Source organism: Zootoca vivipara, chromosome 1 (genome assembly GCF_963506605.1).
Source record: "Zootoca vivipara chromosome 1, rZooViv1.1, whole genome shotgun sequence".
Classification (NCBI taxonomy): Eukaryota; Metazoa; Chordata; class Lepidosauria; order Squamata; family Lacertidae; genus Zootoca; species Zootoca vivipara.
This window is the reverse complement of record NC_083276.1, coordinates 78,269,621-78,294,272: the sequence shown is the minus strand read 5'-3', so window position 1 is coordinate 78,294,272 and position 24,652 is coordinate 78,269,621. Positions and strand designations below refer to the sequence as shown.

Sequence of the window (24,652 nt, the reverse complement as noted above, 5' to 3'; positions counted from 1 at the left end):
GTTGATCATGGTGAGGCCTTCCTCTTAGCACATTTCCCCCTTTTGTCCTGAGTTTGAGTCTTCAAAGTCCATGACACCTTTGGTAAAGGCTGTTTTCCAATTGGAGAGCTCGCAGGCCAGTGTTTCCCAATTGTTGGTGTTTATACTATATTTTTAAAGATTTGCCTTGAGAGTGTCTTTAAACAGTGAGGGAACCACCAGAGGGCCCTCAGCACTGGACCTCAGCAGAATGATGGGGGTGGAGACGCTCCTTCAGGTATACTGGACCGAGGCCACTGATGGGGCAGAGTGAAGAGGACTGTAATGAACCATCCTTTAAAGATGCTTAGAAAAACAGAAGCTCAAAGTGCTCAGTCATGTCTTGCCCTTTGGACTTTGTCCAGTTAGCAAAAGAAAAAAAAAACAGTGGCTTGTGTTGTTTTTGATCTTGTGACTGAACAAAGGAGATCATGTCTAGAAATGTATTTTGGGTTGTTATTATTAGTCATGAAAACATTTTTAAATTGCCTTAACCATCCAGCTTCAAGGAAGCATACAATAAAAAGACATTTCTAAACATAAAACATTATGGCACAGATAAAATGCAGCAAACAACCCAGGGCAGGGTTAAATCACAACTTGTTGTTGTTGTTTAGTCGTTTAGTTGTGTCCGACTCTTCGTGACTCCATGGACCATAGCACGCCAGACACTCCTGTCTTGCACTGCCTCCCGCAGTTTGGTCAAACTCATGTTCGTAGCTTCAAGAACAGTGTCCAACCATCTCGTCCTCTGTCGTCCCCTTCTCCTGGTTCCCTCAATCTTTCCCAACATCAGGGTCTTTTCCAAGGATTCTTCTCTTCTCATGAGGTGGCCAAAGTATTGGAGCCTCAGCTTCACTATCTGTCCTTCCAGTGAGCACTCAGGGCTGATTTCCTCTAGGATGGATAAGTTTGATCTTCTTGCAGTCCATGGGACTCTCAAGAGTCTCCTCCAGCACCATAATTCAAAAGCATCAATTCTTGGGCAATCAGCCTTCTTTATGGTCCAGCTCTCACTTCCATACATCACTACTGGGAAAACCATAGCTTTAACTATACGGACCTTTGTTGGCAAGGTGATGTCTCTGCTTTTTAAGATGCTGTCTAGGTTTGTCATTGCTTTTCTCCCAAGAAGCTGGCGTCTTTTAATTTTGTGACTGCTGTCACCATCTGCAGTGATCAAGGAGCCCAAGAAAGTAAAATCTCTCACTGCCTCCATTTCTTCCCCTTCTGTTTGCCAGGAGGTGATGGGACCAGTGGCCATGATCTTGGTTTTTTTGATGTTGAGCTTCAGACCATAAAATCACAACTAACCCAATGGAATTAAGTACCCACAAAAGCCTGGGCACATTTATAGCACAAAGTGGTGCATTTAGAGTACAGTGCCAATATAAAGCATTTATAGTGTCTGCTTTACAGTACAAACTGTGAATGTTTATTTTAAAATTTAGCTCTTGGGAGGGAAGGGGATGGGGAATCCTCATGGTTGTATAAAGAGCAGTGCAAGCACAAAAACCTGAAAAGATGCAAGTGCCACTCAATGAGTATGTTAAAAAAACATCTTAAGTTAGTGGCCCCCAGTCTAACCTGTCCTGAATCTACCAGAACTATGCACCAATTCCATAGGTTGGCTCCATGTTCTACCTTTATTTATTTAGAACACTTGTAGCTTGCCCAACCAAGTTCTCTGGGCAGTTCATTGGAGTGTAGTGAAGTGCCTCATCTCTGTAGGAGTTACCACCCTTTTGTGCGGGGGGAGGGGGTGCTACTTTGGATCCATATAGAATGACACTCACAGTGGAACCTTCAGTGTTCCAGCCAAGGAGAAGCAGTTTTTCTAGGACACACCACTCCATTCCCCCCTACCCAGTTTTCTATACTTCCTCCAACAGTTAGTCAGCATTACACAAGGCATGCTCCATCCACATTGGGCTGTTTTTTTGTGATGGGGGTCCTCATTGGGTCTTTTTTGGGGTGTGTTCTTCGTACCTCTGTAATCCTTGAGACCTCCAAGCCTCCAGATATCCTGTCTTGTGCTTGGATGGTGCTGTTTTGGTTACCTAAGGACTGGTACTCCGAGAAGTGAGACTGCAATTAGTATATACTGGCTTATCAGTGACTCAGACAACTCCTTCTAAGGCTGATGGATTCTGCACAGCTGACGCCTCTCAGAGAACACTACTGTCTTAAAGATCAGGCAGAGCCTGAAATGAAAGGCAAGTCCCCGTCTTTTCATACAACACATGGAATTGTTTGTTTCTAAATACAAATGCAGAACTGTTCCTTGGATCCGATCTAAGATGCAGTGAGGCAACAAACCTTTCCTGCTAAGCAACAAAATGAAATCATTGCTACCTCTAGTCCTGGCAGCATGACAGAGCTATCACAGATAAAGAGGCTGCAGATTTGGATTCTACAGCCACATAGATCCAGGAATGAAGGAACAGAATCACAGAAGTGTGTGGGGGTTGTGTAACCCATTCAGTCTAACCCTTGTTTGATGGAGAGAATCTAGAGTATCCTCAAGACATGGTTATCTAGCTTCTGCTTGAAGACATCCAGTGAGGGAGAGCCAACCACTGACAAATTGCATTCACTGTTGAGAACTAATTTTCAACTGAAATCTACCCTTCCAAAACTTAAACCCATCCAATGTAGTCCTGCCCATTGGGACAGGATACTAACTCCTTAAAGGTACTAACTCCATCTCGCATTATTGGCCGAGGGAGCCGGCATACAGCTTCCAGGTCATGTGGCCAGCATGACAAAGCCGCTTCTGGTAAACCAGAGCAGCACACGGAAACGCCATTTACCTTCCCGCTGTAGCGGTTCCTATTTATCTACTTGCATTTCGACATGCTTTCGAACTGCTAGGTTGGCAGGAGCTGGGACCGAGCAACGGGAGCTCACCCCGTCACAGGGATTTGAACCGCCAACCTTCTGATCAGCAAGCCCTAGGCTCAGTGGTTTAACCACATCGCCACTAACTCCTTAGGGACAGCCTATTCCACAAAGCAAAAACATGTAGGTCCTGGATAGCACAACTATGCTGTGCAGCTTCTATCTCCAGAATCTACAAAACTCTGCAAGCCCTCTCCCACCTTTGCTGAATGACTATTGATCTGCCCCTCCCACTTGCAGTGAATGAATCTCTGTCATCACCGCAAACTTTATTACACTAACCAAAGGCCATGGCATCACCCAGAAACATCAAAAATCACTACATATACAATATAAGTTACAGGTAGGTAGCCGTGTTGGTCTGAGTCGAAGCAAAATAAAAAAATTCCTTCAGTAGCACCTTAAAGACCAACTAAGTTTATATTTTGGTATGAGCTTTCGTGTGCATGCACACTTCTTCAGAAGAAGTGTGCATGCACACGAAAGCTCATACCAAAATATAAACTTAGTTGGTCTTTAAGGTGCTACTGAAGGAATTTTTTTATTATACAATATAAGGTAAAGGTAAAGGGACCCCTGACCATTAGGTCCAGTCGTGACAGACTCTGGGGTTGTGCGCTCATCTCGCATTATTGGCCGAGGAAGCCGGCGTAAAGCTTCCAGGTCATGTGGCCAGCATGACAAAGCTGCTTCTGGCAAACCAGAGCAGCACATGGAAACGCCGTTTACCTTCCCGCTGTAGCGGTTCCTATTTATCTACTTGCATTTTGATGTGCTTTTGAACTGCTAGGTTGGCAGGAGCTGGGACCAAGCAACGGGAGCTCACCCCGTCACGGGGATTCGAACCTCCGACCTTCTGATCAGCAAGCCCTAGGCTCAGTGGTTTAACCACAGCGCCACCTGGGTCCCAGACAATATAATCACCATCAATATAACCAGACAATATAATCAATATATATATTCAATATATATATTCAATATATAATCAATATAACCAGACAATATAATCACCATCAAATCCACTAAATATATTAAAATGAACCTCTGTCAATAGCAGATTCTCTAGTAAACCCTCTCCGACAACTCTTTACCACAGTATTTCTTCTCTTAGATTAACATAGTCTGAAGGATGCTCATGACATCATTGAGGTTGCTATGAGTGACTGGGTATTTGAGTATTTGGAGTTCCATTCTACAGCTACGTTTTGAAATACATTAACACTGATTACATTTCCTCCACTGTTTTCAGGGCTTCGTTACAACAGGACATGATTAATTTCTCAGCTAGAATAAATTACGGGACTTCTTTCGACAGGAGCTGAGGTTTTTCAGTACCCTGGACAGCTCAGTTTGCAAGCTGTTCCTATTATTCTCTGCAGGGAATATAATGTCATGCTCTTGCAGGCTCATCTGCATTCCTGGAGCATAAGGCATCTAAACTTTAAAGCTACCCAGCCGTCCTTCAGCCAGTAATAGCCACCCTGAGGTATGCTAACTTTTGCACAAGGAACATGCACACTGACAATCAATATACAGAGTGAAACATAAGCCAGATACTCATACACACCACTGTGATATAACATCACTAGCGGCATCTGACCACATTCTCATGTTTATTATAGTGATTATTTATGTTGACATAGAATAAAGCAATGAAAGTGAACTGGAACTAGTTAAGATACAGTAGCTTTCGGTCCATGGACTAATTGCTAGCGTCTTTCCAGCTCCCAAACACACACCGGTGCTTAATTTTAAAAAATCTTGTGGAATTGGAGCTCAACTCTGCTTGGATGGGAACAGACTATAGATACTCAGTGGTGAGAAGATTCTTTGAACATGCTCATTATTGCCCAGCTGATTTGGGGACTAAGCTCTGATATCAAAAGCAATGAGCTAAGTTTATTTCATTTTTATGCCACTTTTCCAAGGTGAACTGCACTCAAAAGCAGCTCGCAACAGCAATTTTTAAAATTAAATATACAAACATAAAAAGTTACAAAACAGACCACTAAATGCAAACAAAGAAAAACCAAAAGGATAAGTGCAATAAATTACAATGAAATCCTCTAGATGCATAACAAGTACAGAGCAAAATAAATATTAAGAGGCCAATAAATAAATTAGAAAGCTTATCAACGCTACAAGTTCAAACCTTGCTGCACTCCAAGGAGCCACAGCAGTCCAGCTTAAATACAGTTCAGGGGGTCAGATGTCTTCTCCACAGCCTAAATGGGTCACAACTCCCTTCCTCAATCTCCCCTCCAAAATAGAAGGGCCAGCAAAGGCAATGATAGTAAGACAAGGTGCCAGGTTCAAATTAAGCCCTGATAAACAATTATGGAAATAGGTACCGGCAGAAGCAGATGTGAAGATAGAGGTACAAGCAGAACAGATGAAATTTATACTCTGTTCCATTCTGCTGTGATTTGAAATAATTCAGCCTTGTCTTGCCAGCTGGTGACTTTCCTTGTGCTGGTTTCATTGTATATTTTTAAGGAAAATTTAAATGACAGAACTAATATCAACTGGTTTCTGGGCAAGAAGCCCAAGGGAAATTTTAACTGCTTGGCAGCAAGTCTGTCCATTTTTAATTTTTTAAAAAATGTTAGCTCAGAAATATTTTATCAGCACGGAATAACTAACTATTGAGGGAATTGTCCACCACAGATTTATTATAATTACACTGTAACCTTGTGTCACACTTCTGTTCTTTTACATTTCAGAGAACGGGCTCTGTTAATAAGGCATTATTCGTCATCTTTGAAGTATTCCAGAAGGTGATACTAAAGGAAGGGGTTGCTCATTAACCCAGCAGCACACCCAACCAGAAGGTGCTAAGCAACCCAAACACAGTCAAGTGTAAAGAGGCCTTAAAAATGGAGCTACTGCCCATCCCACACTTCTTTTTAAAAATTATAATAATAAAAATATTATTATGTCACCATATTGTTATTCTTATGTCTTCAAATAGCTAATATTATACATTACAAACACAGACGCAAAACCCAAGGGACAATTGCCAGTGTCCGCATTTGGGGGGGGGGATACACTTCTAAACTTTCCAGATTCCTTGCTCCTGCCCCTGCCCACAGACACCCACACTACATTGAGTGTAATAATATGCACTGGAGTCCTACGTCAATCAATCTACCACAATTAGGACCAACATACCTCCAAATCCTCTTTTGGATCTTGCAAGTGTCATCTGGTCACACTGAGCTTTCCTAAACAGAGTACATTAATTTTATGCAGAATATAATGATTGTTGGTTTTTAAAAAATGAATTAAATTTCATTTTATTATTGTCGGCTCACATTATAAGTTATGGGTTCAGAATCCAAGAGCAATCAAGGTTGTAGCTGCATCATTATTAGAATCTCAGAAATGATGTGACACCAATTGTTAGGATCAGATGATGAAACACAAACACCTCTTGTGTTTTCAAGTGAACACATTAATTTAAAGTAAAGGAGAAGAGAGACTGGAAAGGTTAATATTGGCAGATGGTAGAACTGCAGGGCATTTGTAGACCCTTAGAGATACCATGCATGGCAAGAGAATGACGTCCCATTGCTTTTGAGCCCAAGGCTGAACAAATCCTGCCAAGAATATCTAGGACATTTGCGGCTAAAGGAACTTGGGACTTGCAATCATTCTAGATCAGTGGTTCCCAAACTACCCCCCTCCCATGGACCACTTGAAAATTGCTGATGGCCTTGGCAGACCACTTAATGGTTTTTCTGCCTGTTGTAGCAATGGTAATGCATTGTGCTAGATACTGTACAAATTGCATTCCACAGAATTTAAATTGTAATACAATAAAATATCACTGTGAGAACAGTATGCTTTACTAGATGGGCCACTGGCTTGATCCAGCAGGCTCTTCTTCTGTTCTTAATATAAGAAATAAAAGAACCAACAAAAATAAAATTAAAAACCAACATGAATATTTAAATGTGGGTATGCCATCAGTTTGGCAACTTGCTCTATATACCAGAAGCTTAACCCATTTTATGTAGTTCATAGGATGAGGTGAAAAGGACACTTCCTGAAAAGAACATGAGAGGAATGCACCCTTTTTCTTTCTTAAAGTACTTGAGCCTCTGAACAAAATCATGAGGCCACATCCATAGCAACATGACACTGAGAGCCCTCCCCTGAAAATGGGACCATTATTTCCCTGCTTCTTGGTTGCATTTAGTTCTGCACAATGAAAGCGCTACTGGGTAATTATTTGTGGGACTACATTGTTTTGTAAACAAACAGCTCCACACACACCCCCAAAAAGAAACTTGTCTATTTTTATTGGAACTTGAATGAATTTGAGAAATAAATTCTACCTCACACATTCTGTGATTCTAAACCAAGGGATGGCAAATGCTTTCCAGCTGCGGGGACACATTCCCTCATGGACAACCTTCAAAGAGCTGCATGTTGGTGGCTGGAAGGGCCAGAGAAAAACAAACAAACAAACAAACAAACAAACAAGTGGAGCAACAGATCGGACCCAACCTTAGCACAATAAACCACATTGCAGCCACATGCATGTCAGAGAATCCCCTCACAGGAGCCCCTCAGCAACACAGTCCAGATACACATTCAATCCAGGCTAAAGCACTTGATGTGGGCCTAGCGCAGGCCCAGTGAGGGATGTGGCACTGGGAAGAGTCTCGGGGACAAAACAGAGAGACTTGAAGGACTTCATTTGGACCCTGGCCCTGAGGTTCCCCTACTGTCCACAGCACACAGTGGTGGCATAGGGGTAGAACACAAATTTGTATGCAGAAGACTTGCGCTCAACCCCAGCATATTCCAGTAAAGGTGTGTGTGCTGGGCTAGTGAACCCAGGTTATTTTTCTAGATTTGTCTTCACTTTGTCCCCTCACAATTTTAACAAATCTTTTTCAGAATCTTTTCTTTCAACATACACGTTTCTGAGCTTGAGAAATGGAAAAAGCTATTTGTATTCCCTTAATTTTGTGGACCACCTGGAGAGGCTTTTATTGCTCCCACACGTTGATTGGGGGGGGGGGTCAGGAGTCTCACGGACAATGATTTTTACATTACCATGCATGTCAAACGGACAGTTCACTGCTCAAGGCATATGCTACCACCGTTTTATTGTAAAACCTGCTCTGCGCCCGCTCAGAGTACATTTATTACATTGCCAATCAATATAATTACTACAAACAAAAGCTGCCCACCTTTCTCCTTAACCAACAGGGCTTTATAGTTCTGATGTGACTGAGGAAAAACATTTTACAGTGCAAGATGCAACTTGAGAATTGTTTGAAACCTGCAGATGGTGGGAGCCTTTCTTCAGTCAGTCTCTGGTTTTCTGAGCACCGTGAATGCTGAAGGACATATTCTTGATTTTGGGGAAGTGGGGTGGGGGAAAGAAGCCAAAAGGTTTAAGAGCGTGATGAGCTTTTTTCCTCAGGAGCCTGTGCATGCTGCTTTACAAATGTGCCTCAAGGACAGGCAGGCGAGCGTCTTGCCTTGACATAGCTAATCCTCTCATTTCTCTTTGTCTTTCTTTTTGCTCTTTCTTTGGCTTGTGAGCTCACTGAGTTTCTTGTCCAGGCGCCTCTGGAGATGAGCTCTCTTGGCAGGATCCAAGGGCTTGTCCTTTAACCCACTCCTGGCACATAGAGACGCTTCTTTGCTGATTCTCTGCCGGGCATATGCTTTGGCTTTCTCCCCACAGCCATGAATCTGTGGGAGATAAAGCCATAATATCAGCCTCAAGATGTTCCAGCACAAAATTACAACCTTTGTGAAAACTGCTTATCATAAACTTGTTCATTCTTCACAGTCCATAAAAATAAACCACTTGACTTACTGGTGGGTCTTTTAACAACAAAACAAAACAATTTTTAAAATGTGAAGGTCATTTTCCCCTGAGGAACAATTAAATAATCATTTTGGACAGATTAAGTATTTCTTCCCAAACTCTAAAAATGTAAGGAAAATCTCTACTCCATCATCCGGTCACCTTTGTCACCCTTGCTGATAAACACTAACATTTCTCACTTATCTCCAGTTCGGAAAGAATCAGAGGGAAACCAAGAACAATCAAGCCCTAGAATCATAACAAAACACATCATATATATTGCTAATAAACTGGCAATACCACCACCTCACCTAAGCAGCTTGAATGTCCACAGTGCTGGGTGCATAATATAAAGCTAAGAAGGTTTGTCTAACTGGTGCCTAATTGGGAAAGAAACTGCATGGAAATAGCCATACAGTATAAGCTGAAGAACAGAGTATTAGCTGAAGAAATAAGTAAAACAATGCATCACATTTCCTTGTTTCTTTTGTGTCATTGGGCCCCCTGCAGACTGGCTGTCACAAGTAATGTTTGTAAAGTTCATAATTACCTAGCCCAGAATAGAAATTTCCCTAGTATAGCTGTGTTATGAAACTGAGTGAAACTTCTCCAATAATTTATTCTCTGGCTTTGAATGGAAAACAAAATTATTCCAAGGAATATGATGAGTTATGTCAGCTGCCCCTCAAAGTTTCACCCAAGCCAAGCTACGGGAAAGCCCCCCTCCCCGGCTGGTTTGTTTCTCAACAGTTTCTACAGAACTTTGTAGTCTTTGCATTCTAAATCACAATACCTTAGATTCATGATCAAACTATTTATTAATAAACCTGTTTGGTGTGTCAGCAACTTCTTAAGAGTTCAATATGACCCTTTGATTATCAAGACAAAATTCTGATCTTTAACATAGTAGGTATACTCAAAATTAAATGAAGCAGAAGCTGGACTCGATTTTCTCGATTCAAGCTTGCGTTGAAACACCAGCAAGTGTCACATGATAAGTATATCTATTTAAGACCAAAACTGTTTTGCTGATTTTTTTCCTTGCTGCAGCATGTGCCACAGAAAATATTGCTGTATATACTTTTATTTTACGGTTAGAAAGAAACCCAACTCAAACTGTTGGCAGAATGCCAGTAAATCCATAATCCAGTAAATCTATTTCAGGCACTATAGATCAATATGTCTTCAGCTAGCTACAACACTTTCTCCATGAGATTAAAACCACACATGATCTACTGCTTCAAATAAATCAGAGGGGCATAAAGAGGACATCTGAAAGCCCTGGTCAGTGGAAGTCAGTATTATTTTTCCTGGCACACAGATCTTTTATGTGCTACATGGGGACAGCCATTGGGCAGCTCTAACAGAATTGCAGAGTGAGACACTCCCACCTTATGCAACTCACAATTCACTCCAATCTTTGCTACAGCTGCAGTGATGGGCAAAGGATAACCTTTTGCTTTGACTGGCACTTAGAAGAAAGGAGGCTTCTGAGGATAAAGCCTACTGCACCCAGGTGGGCTGCTGTGCTTTCGGTATCTCTTGTACCAGTGTGACAACAGCAGCTTGGGGAAGAGAGTGAGAAAGGGCTTTGCACAACTTCTCTTACTTAAAGCTGCTCTTAGTGCATGGTATCCAATGAATCTACAGTTGTGTTGAAGGAGAGAGGGAGAGAAGAGAGATAAAAGGCTTATAGTTGAGCAGAACACATGGTGTGGCTGGTGTCATATGAAGATGCCTTTTTAAATCATTTGTAAGTCACTTTGAGCACCTCCTTTTTTGGAGGGGAAAAGCAGAGCACAAATCATTTAAACAAGTCAAATAATGTTCTGAGTCAGGTCATTAGCCTACCTAGTTCAGTATGGACTGGCTCTCCATGGAGCAGGCTTAAGGCTTGGGCACTGCCTCGCAATGCTACCCAAGACCTTTTAGCTGGAGATGCCAGAGATTGAACCTGGGACCTTATGCATGCAAGGGCATGTGCTGTGTGCCACAGAACGGTGGCCCTCTCTAGGCTAGCACCATCAGCGCCTCAGATACACACATTTTCTAGAGCATCAGCCTCCCACAAGCATCTGAACAGGTTGTGGGGGGCGAGTGTTAAAAGAAGAGAGGTGAGTTGAGGTACATTGTGCCAAGAGGAAATGACTCAGACACTCCGGGGGAAGAAAAGACTCTGAAGAATCGCATTATTTCAGCAGTGACACATCGTTAAACACAGGTCCTCTGCCCTGCAATGCTAAGTGCCTGTGTTAAAGGCCTCGCCTCCTTATTCCAATCAAAGAGACCCATTCTTTCTATCCTCCACACCACAAAGAACAGAGACAGGGAAGAAATGGGGGCGTATTTTATTCTTTTTTGTTAAAGGTCTTGAATGGCTGGGCGAGGGGAAATAAAAGTACACTGTGAAACCTGACAGGAAAGAAAGCCATTCTCATATTAGAGCTTGGTGAAAGATTTCACAGACACGCTGGGGCTCATAATAACTAAATCCATACAAAGTACCAAAGGAAGAAGAAAATGCTTCATATTCCTCCTACAACTGTAGGCCAAAAAACCAGTACCTCTGAATGAGTTTCTTTTTTCACTTATAGCCCAGCAGGAGAGAACTTCCCCGTTATTAGGATATATTAAGCTGGAAGCAACTCCCCCCCCCCCCCCAACTCATTGTTCCCTTGTGAATTGAACTGCATGTGCATATTATGCTATATGACTTTCATAAACCTGGACTCTCCCCTTGCTCTAAAAGCAGATTTTCATGTTATCTTTTTAAATTAAAAAATAAAGTAAAGAGGAGTGGGAGCAATCCACCCACCAGCAGATTTGCACGTGTTCAACTGGCCTTGCGAATGGTTCAAAAGCTCACCTTGCTGTGCCTGGAAGCCTCCTGGAAAAATAGAAGTCTGTGAAATACTTTTTAAAAAACACACAGCTATTTCACACTGAATGAAATTCAAGTCCTGAAGGACTGGGGGTCAAGAAACTGAGCAGATGGTGGCAATGTTTGGCTTGCCTGAACCAGGCAAGGACAAAAACATACCTCTGGGATGTGGTGGCTGAGACAGTAGCATTTATTGCAATGCAGGCAGAGCTGCCCCAGGGTTGTCACACTTGCTTTGCATTTGGGGAAACCACACGTGTTGTCAGCTTTGATTGCAGCAGAAATCAGAGCATCAAAATCTTCCTCTGCTGCACCTTCCACTTTGGTTTTAACGGAAGCCTTCCCTAAAAGCACAAGGGTGGGGAGGAGAATCATTAGCATGCAATAAAAGAAGGCGCTTACAGATGTGCTGAGAGTTAAAAAGAGTATAAGAAATGGAAGAAAGGGAAAATCACAAAGGAGGAGTATACATGAGTAGCCAACAGTTGCGGGGGGGGGGGGGAGAGTCAGGCTTGGCACGAGCTAACAAAATAAATTTCAATAGGGAGAAATGTAAGGTTCTGCACTTAGGCAGGAAGAACCAGATGCACAAAAATAGGATGGGGGACACCTGGTTTACCAGCAGTACATGTGAAAAGGATCTAGGAGTCTTGGTGGACCACAAGCTTAACATGGGTCAACAGTGTGATGCAGCAGCAAAAAAGGTAATGCTATTCTAGGGTGCGTCAACAGAAGTATAGTGTCCAGATCAAGAGAAGTAATAGAACCACTCTATTCTGCCTTAGTTAGACCAAACGTGGAATACTGTGTCCAATTTTGAGCACCACAATTTAAGAAGAATGTTGACAAGCTGAAACGTGTGCAGAGGAGGGCAACCAAGAAGATCAAGGGTCTGGAAACTAAGCCTTATGAGGAGTGCTTGAAAGAGCTGGGTATGTTTAGCCTGGAATAGCAGAGACTGAGAGGAAATATGATAGCCATCTTCAAAAATCTTAAGGGCTGTCACATGGAGGAGAGAGCAGAAAAACTTTCTGAAAGTAAGAGCTGTTCAGCAGTGGAACAGACTCCCACGAGAAGTGGTGGATTCTCCTTCCTTGGGGGTTTTTAAACAGAGGTTGGATGTCCATCTGTCATGGATGCTTTAGCTGAGATTCCTGCCTTGCAGGGGGTTGGACTAGATGACCCTTGGGGTATCTTCCAACCCTTAAGATTCTATGATTTCAACAGTGTTTTTCATGGGAATAGAAGGGACACAGGTGTGTTCATCCAGTCCCCCAGTAAAGCCTGCAAAACAAGTTGATCAGCAAAAACAGAAACCCAGGGAGCGATCGCAACCTCAGATGTATGGAATGGTGGAAGGCTGTCTTCATATGCACACACATGAGAACAGATGACTTTGTAAACCATGCAGAAGCAAGCAGTATCACTTGGCAGGATGAAGTCCCTACCCAGAAGGTTCAAGCAAGATAAACAAAGAAGAAAATATGCTCCCGGAGAGACTGTTCTCCGCTGTGTTACACAGCACTGAGATCAATACACTAGGCGCTGATTTGCTGCTTCTAAACAGATCCAAGAGCAAGTGAATTCTCTCTCTGTGTGTGGAGGTTTCCCACTTCTCTTCATAGTTAGCAGTAAGAGAAAAGGAGTGTGTATGCATGTATGCATATGAAGCATAAACGAACGAACGAACGCACAAACACACACACCCCAACACACACCATTCTCCTAAACTGGCAGATGGAGATTCTCCCTTCTACTGATCTATTTTAGAGCTGAGTTCTTCCTCCTCACTGACATACTACCTCTACAAACATGCAGTTCCAGGCAATATTATCATTTCACTGTCATCATACAGCATGGTCCAGATAAACCCCTGCCTTAGGGGAGGGGGTGGAATGGCTGCCAGCTTCACATCTTTTCTTCCCATCTGCACGGCACTCAAAGCAACTGTTCCATGGAGCAAGCTAATCTGAGCCCTGGGTCATTTTTGTCTGCAAATCTCAGTTATTGCTTTCAAGGGTTGGGGTGGGCAGGGGCACATGTCGTATTTCTAAAACCAAAGCCTGGCATTCTCCTGATCCTTTCAAAGGAAACCTATTGGATGAATAATCTCCGTGTCTCAGAACAGTTAACTTCAACTGCATTCCTGGCCGCTGTCAAAAGTAGTTGCTTTCAGAAGAAAAGCCTGTCACAGGCAGAGCAGAAGGGGAGAAATGGATTGTAGGGGCAACGTAGAAGCTGCAATCAATTTTTAAAGCCGTTCTGGGAGCAGAGGACTCCCATCGCCTGCTGCTCTGGCCTGGAATTTCCCAAAGGATGCCCGAAGGATACATACCCTGGAATGCCTCTGCAAAAGAATTTCAATTAAATATGGAACATGTGAAAGGGCAGCAGTGAAGAATGATCACTTTTTCCTTTTAAAAATGCAAATAGAAAAGCTCTGCAAAGGAATGGAATTTGCTACAGAATGGCAAATCCCAAGATGGTGTAATAATGTACCTTTGGCTTCACTTCTGTGTTTATTCCCAGTTATTTCCTGAAGGTTTACATTTGGCTCACAAATTTGTTTGGCCCTCTCCTCTCTCTTGGCATTCTCCCTTTGCATCCGCTCCATGTGCAGGGTTTTCAGATCCACTTTCTTCCTGCTAATACGGCTTCCACTCTCCTCACAGTAGACATGGGTGTCTTTTGAGGGGCTTGGGGGTCTGCAGGTTAACTCTTGTTCAGAGGCCTGGGATTCTTTGGGGGTTCCTGCAGGTCTGCAGGACCACTCTTGTTCACTGGCCTTAGCATCTCCCAGAGAAAAGTCTGTCGCGGTGCCTCTCTTACGGACACTGATGTATCTCTCTCTCCCTTCTCCTGTGCTCACATGCTGCAGCCCATGTTCCTCTGCCAGACGATGGACAATCAACCTGTCATGAGCATTTAATGACGAAGGGAAATCCAGTTGGGTCTCGCTACTTTCCAGAAACTCCAGTATCTTGGCTTCATGCTTACATGAATTTCCCTTCACTACAGCGTCCACTGTTGCCCCCCAGGCTGGGCTTTGCACAGAACCCTCTATAGGTCTCTGCCCAGTCCGTTTGGCTGGTTTTCCACTTGGCTTCTCTCCATCAGCCTTTAGGGCAAGTGGAGTTTTGCACTTAAGTCTCTTTTCTTGGTCACCCAGACCCTGAGAGCTCTTGGGAGCAGCATAGTTATCTGGCACAATGTCATCCAGGTATTCAAAAGCGGTGCGCACCTCCCCATGCTGGTTCATATAGTCCACCAGCCGTTTAAGGAAAATGTGGTTGCCAATGGTCCGAGAGTCACAGATCACAGCCACGTGGCGGCGGGCACGAGTAATTGCAACATTTAGTCTCCGGTCTTCAGCAAGGAATCCTACTTCACCTGTATTTCATAAAAACAATAATACAGGCCTCAAAAAAACAGCATATGGAAAAATTAAGCAGCAGTAGCAATAACAATAGTAACCGCAACAACAGCAAAATGTATGCAGTTCCTTCCTAAATTTTCCAGTTTAACATGTTGACCTAAGGATTTCTCATGTTCACTCAGCTCCAAAATGCCAGGACATGACATCTGTTATGAGACATGCCTTTAATGCTAAATGGATATGTCATGGGATCCTATGCTATGGTTCGTTCAAGCTTCCCTGCTATCTTGGACCCAGATGGCTTTCAGGGGCAGAGGGGTGGACCTAAATCCCAGATATATCTGTTCAATGGAACAGACAGCTGGAGTCCATGCAACTGAAGCTCTCCTGCAATTGAAGTTACCATTCCACATTACAGAACTCAACAAGCAACTAATACCAATGCATGAATAATCCATAGTTGAGTATAGAAAGAAATAATTCATTCATACATATATAAACCTCAACGTGTTTTGGGTCACAAGGGTCCCTTCTGCAAGTACCAAAGAGTTATAAGCAACTACATTGATCAATGCATATTAACAAGCATATTAAAGGTAAAGGGACCCCTGACCATTAGGTCCAGTCGTGTCCGACTCTGGGGTTGCGCGCTCATCTCGCATTATTGGCCGTGGGAGTCGGTGTACAGCTTCCAGGTCATGTGGCCAGCATGACAAAGCCGCTTCTGGCAAACCAGAGCAGCACATGGAAACGCTGTTTACCTTCCCGCTGTAGCGGTTCCTATTTATCTACTTGCATTTTGACGTGCTTTCGAACTGCTAGGTTGGCAGGAGCTGGGACCAAGCAACGGGAGCTCACCCCGTCACAGGGATTCGAACCGCCGACCTTCTGATCAGCAAGCCCTAGGCTCAGTGGTTTAACCACAGCGCCACCTGGGTCCCCTATAACAAGCATATTACCACAATCTTATTCTTATCACACAAAGCTAGATGAGTTGTAGCCTATGCCCAATATATAATCCTATACCTACAGAGTGTGACTGAGGAACTGCAAAATAAACGTACGCAAACTTCATTACCACAACAAACTATGAGATCAGATGCACCTCAGGTTGATCATTATGAACATGGGCACCATTTTTGCACAGTGAAATCTTGCTTCAGTTTTCTCAACCCAGGACCTGGTCCAATTAATGGGTCCTGCTATCAAAAGCATGTTCAAGGTCTTCTGCTAGTGAAGCGGGGCTTTCCCCCTTCTCCTGCCCCCCACAATGGCTTAGCATTTGGGTGGAAGAACCCCTAAAACAGTGTGGAGGAAAGAGGGGGGAGATTGTTCCATCAGGCAAGCAGAAATGCTTGTGTTGACAGAACCACCTCCCAATGTCATATCACTGCTTAAGCTGGCCAAATGAATATAAAAGTGAAAATGTAAGTATTTCATACATTTATAGTCCAACTTTCTTCCAATGAATTCAAGGCTATGGGAAAATAGGTGGAAAGTATTGTTAAAGATGAAATAACCAAGCATACAGGAGAACAAGCCCTGCTGAAGAGTTCTTCCAGAGGGTCAACAAGGATATAGACAGAGGTGCTCCACCTTAGACTTTCAAAAAGGCTTTTGGCAAACTACCGCACCAAGGACTCATAAGCATGTTTAGCAGTCATGGAATAAGAGGCGAGGTCCTTTTGTGGATCAGAAACTGATGAAGTAACAGAAAGCAGAGAGTGTGAGTAAATGTTCTCCCAGTAGAGGAGTGTAGATAGTAGAGTCTCTCAATGATCAATATTGGGACCTCAATTCACCAATTAATGAGTTTGATTAACTGATTTACCACTTGCAGCTTTATAACATCATTTTATGCATGATTATTCAGTTGTAAGTTGCACTGTATCTAGTGGGGTTTGCTCTCATGTAAACTAATTAGTGATGGGAAACTGTAGTCACCGGGACTGAGATCTGATGGCACACTGGATTATTTTTTGAGGCTATATTAGTTCTTGTGTGTTACTGTAAAAGAGGAAAAATCATTTCTTTTAAACAGTGATTGGGGGAGCTTTAGATTGTTACATTTAAGATACCCTACACTTTCTGAAATAGCTAAATTATAGTAAATATACCTTTTTAGATAACAGATAAACATGTTAGACTTCAGCCAATTGTTTTGTGAAATTGGTTTGTGAAAATACAAGTAATAAGTCAACTATCTCTTTTAACAAAACCATTTATTTAAAGCTCTACTTATTTTGTGACTTTTTTGTCACAATACTGCCTCAGGTCTCATTTGAGAAATCAAGTTGAAAATACAGCTTCATTCCACTTAATTTTTAAGTAAGGGAAGTAATGTCCACTAAATGGCAAAGAACCAGAAAATTTAAGTTTCTGCAGCTTATGGACAAGCCAGATACTCATTATTGATTCACATCACCGTGTCAGAAGCGGAACAGCAGTAATATTCATACAGATGGTCCAAGCTGATTAACTAAATCTATTTAAAGTTCATGTCTGCAGTGGAGTTGGCCTTAAGCTATAGGTCAGGATTGCATTGTTTCAGCAGAAATTAGGAAGAGAAAGCTCCCACAGAGCCTTGCAGTTACACTTTCCTTTTTCATAGTTATTGACACAAGTCTAACTTTCATAAAGGTCAGAAGGAAAGATAGTGAATGCTATTTTTAAAGGCAATTAACTAGCACACATGTGTGAGCCAATGGATAAAAATGATAGACACATAAGAGACTTTTCCAGAAGCTAATTCTGATCTCCAATTATTTTCTCAAGGATCTGTAACAACCGAAAGCAAATGCCAAGTTGAGTCAGCTCAGCTGCCTAGCTTGGGTGGTGTGGCTGAGTCCCCTGCTCCTGCAGTTAAGCAGAAGACAAGCAGAAAAACAAACATTAAAACCAAATGAGGGTGGCAAGCTTTCGCTGCTACCATCTGAAGATATAGAACATTTCAGAACAGAGCCTGTAGATACATTAAAGTGTATTAGGTTGCCAATGTGTGCTTAACAAGCATTACCTGGAAAATAATAACAAATCATAATAGAGAACATGCTGCTATTTGCTAACTTCACTTAAGAACATAGTACAAAAGCAGCAAGGAAAAGTTTTACTGTTTTGACTTCAGCAACCACAGTGTTCTTTATCCTCGACCTAGTGCCATGAAAGCAGAAAAGAGTATGTGCTCTGAACAGAGCCTACCATGCTCCACTCCCCAATTTTGTTGGGCAGGATGCTGCCAGCTGTAGCAAAAGATCTGTTGTATTTCCAAAAGGAATACACCTGGGAAACAAGCTAGCTCTTGACCCACACCCAACAAGTTTGTGGTCAGTTCAGGTTTGCTACAGTGTGGATTTTTTTGGAGCTGTGGACAACTCTGTTGTACTCACTACAATAGAGCTGACAGATGACAAGTATTCAGCAATTACCATTGGCTCAGGCAGCAAAATATCTTGGACTGGCCCTATACTTGAATATGTGCCTAGCCACCAGAGTTTTTAGCCTATGATTGAAAATACCCCTTCCCAGGCTCTCTGGACAAAGAGGAGTGTGTTTTGCCATATAAATTACTTTTCCATTGCGCAGTTAATTATTGAGAATCTTCTACTCTGGGAAAAGCGACAGTGGTTCCCTGCATATGGGCTCCCAGCAGTGTGGAAGCCACTTCCATGTGATGTGATACATGTTGCAGGAGTAACACAATCATGTTGGCTAAAACAATTGGGTGATGCCAATGTGTTAGGAAATTAACCAGGAGGTAAGGTGCCAATGATTCATGCAACTGGTACTGTCCACATAGTCATGCTACTCCCAAGTAACCCCCTGTAGGATGTGATTACACCATGTGGAAGCACCTCCTTTGATGCCGAGAGCATGTGTAAAAGAGGTCAGCACCTTGTTCCAAAGAAGGAGCCAGTTGAAACCACACAATTTTAACAGTTTCCCCGATTCTGGCAAATTAAGTTTATTTTTGCTCTATATGGTTCCAGGTTATAACCTATGTACCTTTTCTGTTGGACCTTACAAAAGAGAGGACAACAGCCTCCTTCTCTCTTCCTTGGAAGCCGTCCACCGATTTAATCTCCAGGTCTGGGTACTTGTGACACAAAAGCTCCCTTAGCATGTCCACCTGAAAAACAAAGACGTTGCTAAGACAATAAACATTATTACTACAATTTACTGCCCACCCTTCATCCTAAAGTCCCAGGGCTTTAAAAATTTTACTTTGAAATGTTGTGCTTCTGATAGCATGGCAGACACACTCACCTGGAGGTTGTAAGGAGCAATGACGGCAATGTCTCTTGCTTTAACACCAGCTTCCACTAAAGCCTGAACGTGCAAGCTGGCAAGACGCACTTCGCCTGGAAGGGGGAAAATAAAACTTAGCTGTGAATGAGCGATTTAACCCTATAACAAGTTGACAGATTCCACTTAAAAAGCATCCAATTCAGACAATGATAGTGAAAGGCTGCTTTTCACTTGCCACTTTAAAAACAAGTCTTTACAGTCGGTAAAGTGCTTTGCCATGGTTTAGTGCTATGTGCACAAATTAGAATGAACCTAAGCAAACACTTGAGATTGCGTGCTTCCTTTTTCCCAAGTGGATACCAGAAACACTTTTGCAGCATTTAGTTTCACTTTCAAAGATTCCTAATTTAGCATTATGTACAAGCCATAGACTGTGATTTAGAACAAAGTGGTTAGTGAAACAAGGCAGCTTCAAGCCATGGATCATAAAGTTCTGAAACTGACCATAGTTCAAACATTCACCAAGCTACTTGATGCCCTACATCTCCTCGTATGAAAAAAAGATAGATCTCAAATTGTCCCTTAATGAAATTTACAAAGGGAAACATGCATGGAATAGTAGCAGCAGCAGCAGCAGCAGTATTGCTATGTTGGTAAAAATAATTTCAAATGATTTACTAATATGGGGTGCATGCCTTATGGATTTCTTTAATAGCTGGGCAAATGGTTATGAGTTCCATACAACACAGTCAGATACAAGCAACGCATCACAGTTCACATTCTCAAGGGTAGCAAGATCAATGTTGAAAATGCCAAGATAACCCCACCCCAATTCCGAGAAGTGAAATCCGCCTTTGAACTAATCCAGCATAGGTTAGGAAATTCATATTTCAGACCACGGCTCTTGCAGCTATTTGCCTTTGGAAGCTGGTGCCTATTTATTTGTGTGCCCATTTCACTATGTTTCTAAATTAGACTTGCTGGTACTGACAACAAGGGCTGCTTCAAACATTATGCAATTCCTACATAGACAGCACACTTCCATTTCTTAGTATGGATCAAGGGTTGTTAATGAGGATTGCACTTGAGAAGCTGTAGGACTACAACTCCTATCATACCCAACCAAGGGCCAGGCCAGCTGAGGCTGATGGCAGTTACAACCTGGCAACATATGGATGGCACCACATCACTTACCCCTGGTGGAGATCATAATGTACATGCAACATATGCAGAGATGGGTACTGCATGTGCTGACAGTGAAACCCTGCATGGAATAGGACTGTGGCAGGGTGCTAACCTACACATGGGTGTAATATTTAATTCCTGCATGAAACAGCCTAAGAATTAGCCATGCTACGAGCATACATGCAAAATATTCCAGAGTTAATGCATACTTGAGCTTCCCCACTCCCAATACTTTTTCCCCCAATTGAGAGACAACCATGCAAGCATCCCTCTCCCTCAATCACCTCTAGAAGTTTCCCACTTTCTAGATGTGACCTCCCTGCCCTCTGGGCTCAAACCCTGTCCCATGAGCACACCCCTTTCCCACTCCTAAATGCAGTCTAGAATTCCCGAATGAATACTGCTACTGGAGCTCAGTGAGAATGGAAACCTTCCTATTTATTCAGCAACAGAGACAAGAGCTTCACAACAGTTACTAGGCTGATTTATAACTCCGAAACTCTGCGCTCAGAGAACTGGCCTTTCTCTCTGTTAGCAGAATTGCTGTATATGCCACCAACATGGTCAGGCACTTGCTGACCCATTAACTGTGAAGGTCTGTGCTTTGTTCACTGAGAGATCTGACAAAGTGCTATTCGGCAAGGCAATTAGAACTGAAAGCTCTCTCAGCTAAGCTGTACCAACAAACCATATGGGAACCAGGAGAGTTCAGCACTTCAAGCTGACAACATACGACTTTGCCCATCGCTTCAAAGCTTGTGTTGCAATTCAAGAGTGCTATTTAAACCACAGATGTCTGATCCAACAAGAATCACAGGTGCCCTTCCTCCTCAGCTCCAGGACTGGCCCTACTTTTAGGCAAAGTGAGATGACTTTCTCAGGCAGCACATGCTGAGGGTGTGGGTGTGGGTGTGCGCGCGCTATCCTGTCACCAGTGTGGAAATAAAATTCAACTGTTGGCCCAGTCAACCTTTGTACAGGGCAAGGGCACCATCTTGATTTTTGCTTCAGGGAGTAAAATGTCTTGGTCCAGCCCTGTTAAGCTCTGTCAACTTTCATTAAAGTACATTATTATCTTACCCTAGACCATGAGGCTGAACTAGATAATCTTTCATTCTCCTACTTTTTGCTTTTGAGAATTCAAGGTCTTTGGGGAAGGATATATTTTGCTAGGTGCCTCTATAAACCTTGTCTAGTGCAGTTGAATCCAAATGGGAATTTTCATCATCCATGGTCAGTTCTCTACAACCCATTTTCCTCTCCACCTGCATGTTTTTCCACCTGTTGTTTGGCTACAGTACACTGTTGTCTTGATAATTTGGCTGGACCTCTGCTACATCCATTGTAATGAGGTTTTCAACCAGTGTGCCGTGGCACCTTGGGGTGCCTTGAATGATGGTCAGGGGTGCCGCAGGCAACACTGGCCTCTGTCCCCCTTTCCTTCCCTCTCTCCTCTGATGATCTCTCGTGTCTCTACCTCCCAAAGGCCTGCATAGCTGTTTGTTGCAGCAGCCCTGGCTACAAGCTTCACAGGCGAATGGTGCCTCAGGGGCTGGTCAAGGAGTGCTGGTTGCCAGGAGCTGAGGTGGCCTTGGAGTAAGCAAGCGGGAGAGGGAGCCCAGCCAGCTAGTCCACCAGCCCTTGCTGTTGGGAATTGGCAGACAAGTATGAGGCCAGCTAGGCAGGCAGGTGTCACGCTGGCCTCTCTTGTCCTTGCTGTGTGCAAGGCCTGCTTGGGAGCTGAGCACCTGGTGCTGAAGGGAAGTCTTTCCACCTTGCAGGCCCAGCAGCACCCACTGCTGCCTCCCAAGGTAAGGTGCTGGCCTCACATTCACCTGTAGCCAGTGTGGTGTAGTGGTTAAGAGCAGTGGACTCGTAATTTGGTGAACCAGGTTTGATTCCCTGCTCCTCCACATGCAGCTGCTGTGCTACTCACACTTCTCTGAAGTCTCTCAACCTCACTCACCTCACAGAGTGTTTGTTGTGGGGGAGGAAGGGAAAGGAGATTTGAGACACCTTAGGGTAGTGATAAACCAGGATATCAAATCCAAACTACTACTACTCTGTTGGGCCACTAAGTCTGGGGGCATCCTCTTCCCAGACCCCTGTGGGGCAGTGTGAGGAGGTACCTCTCTTTGCGGTGGGGTGGGGCAGGTCAGAGACCAGGGGCAGCAGCAATGGCTGCTGAAAGGACTCCCAAGGAGAGGGGAGAGGAGAGAAGGCTGAGGGAACATTCTCTAAGGGAGGGTGTTTGAAAAAGGGTGAGAGGCTGTCAGCTCTGCAGGCAAGGGGTGACATAACTGGGCTCCTGAGTCCCACAGAGGTGCTGCAGAAAGAATGTAGTTGGTTAAGGGAGCCGTGGACTCAAAAAGGTTGAAAACCTCTGCACTTATTGCTACTTTGTAGCAAATGTACAGCCCATGTAAATTGCATGGTTCTACTACTGAAGGAGTTTTGAAAGGTACTGGTGGCTTATACAGGCTATTCATCCATCTTAGGACCACAATAAGCATGTCTAAACCTTGACATCCCAAGATTTTTCCATGGATGTATTCATATGCATTTCCATGTGTGGTTGCCAAGATCATAATAGCATAACTAAATTCTTCAGTAACTCCCCAGGGCTACCACTTTCAACACCGCTGGCACAAGGCAACCTTTTTAATGTAGTGGCATCTGACATTACAGCACATGCATGGATAATGTAACTTGGAATGTGGAGGCTGGGGGGGGGGAGACTGATTCCAGGGTGGGAGTGTGGAGAACCATAGCAGGTAAAACAACAATACCTTCATTTCCTTTAGACTGTTCATCTTCCAGCTCAAGCTCAAATAAGCCACATCCAGCTGTATCAATAAGCAACAATGGAATGCAAGTTTCTTCTGTGGAAGCAACCCCTGGCAGGTCCCTGACAAGTTATTAGAAGGAACAATAAGTTAATGACCCTTAACCAGCATGAATATAAACAGCAGCACATTCATTCTGTTTTAGAATCCTAACACAAATTGACCTAGACCAGGCATAGGCAACCTTGGCTCTCCAGATGTTTTGGAACTACAACTCCCATGATCCCTAGCTAACAGGGCCAATGGTCAGGGATCATGGGAGTTGTAGTTCCAAAACATCTGGAGAGCCAAGGTTGCCTATGCCTGACCTAGACTATTCCACAGAACCTCCATAGGTCAGGCCACAGAGCAGAATAATCCTCCATTCTGTGGGACTGCAGGTCCCACTATCAGAACGTTTGTCATCTGAAATGTCAGTTATCAAAACACAAATAATTATACCCCAACCTGGTAACACAAACAGCTGGTTCAGATATCCAAGCAGCCAGAGTTTACCCACTTCCTTACTTATTTGTGTTTTGCTGGTCAGTGGCAGCCATTTCGGGTGGAAAGGAACAGAGGAACGGAGAGAGTTCAAATTAGGGAATGGAAGAGACCAGACGGGGGGCAGTTTTTCCTTTGTCTTTTGCTGGTTGGCTGCAGCGATTTGAGACGGAAACCAGAGAGAAATTGAGATTAGAAAAATCTTAGATTCCCCATAGGAAATAATGGCAATCATCTGCTTGTTATGTGAACGCTTGCCTAATGAATGATTTCCTGAGAACTCATAGTGTTCAAATAGTGGGACCTGCAAATACACACTTGCAGTGAACCCCACTTGGGGTCACTTCGTAGAATTCCATTGGGCCAAATGATGAAGGGAACAAGGCCTCTGCTCAGCCAGGTCACCATGCATTTAACCTTTTTTGGTTGTGGAACGACTGCCTGTAGAATGCTCTCCTCAGGGAGCCACACATAATTAGTATTCAATGCCATGTTTGTGGAGAGAGGGATATATACTGTACTCTTGGCAGCCTTGCATAAAATTTAGAGAGATTGTTACACTGAGATCACAACCCTTGTTTACAACTACTGTGTGCACAAACATGCAATTCCAAAGTGTTTCAGCCATATTTGAGGACTACCTTTGATCATTCACAGTTCACATTCTCCCAGAGCATGGTCTAGAGGCATATAATGCTGCTGCCCTGCTGAAGCTAACTAGATTTGGGTCTGGTCGGTGTCTGGGTGGGAGACCGCCAGGGAATACCATGTATGCTGCCTTGAGTTCCATAATGGGAAAAAGTGGGATATAAATGTACTAAGTAAATAAAATAACTATAAATAGCCTTGCTGGCTCTTGTGTACAGCATGCATGTGGAATCTGT

The 24,652-nt window shown here is 43.3% G+C and overlaps 1 protein-coding gene across 2 annotated transcripts in view; it reads right to left on the bottom strand.

The window, feature by feature from the left end:
- Positions 1-3,672: 3,672 nt before the first annotated feature.
- The window catches only part of IGHMBP2 (immunoglobulin mu DNA binding protein 2), a 68,105-nt gene continuing 47,125 nt past the window's right edge, over positions 3,673-24,652 (bottom strand). Inside the window, exons 10-15 of one of the 2 annotated variants that reach the window (XM_035122726.2) lie at positions 23,229-23,347; positions 19,273-19,367; positions 19,012-19,135; positions 14,133-15,023; positions 11,793-11,977; positions 3,673-8,634 (exon numbers count right to left, since the gene is read on the bottom strand). In XM_035122726.2, coding sequence (XP_034978617.2) covers positions 8,437-8,634; positions 11,793-11,977; positions 14,133-15,023; positions 19,012-19,135; positions 19,273-19,367; positions 23,229-23,347 — 1,612 coding nt within the window. In that variant the 3' untranslated portion in view covers positions 3,673-8,436. Of the gene's footprint in view, positions 11,640-11,792; positions 11,978-14,132; positions 15,024-19,011; positions 19,136-19,272; positions 19,368-23,228; positions 23,348-24,652 lie in introns of both variants that reach the window. The other variant, XM_060276691.1, reaches the window with a different exon arrangement.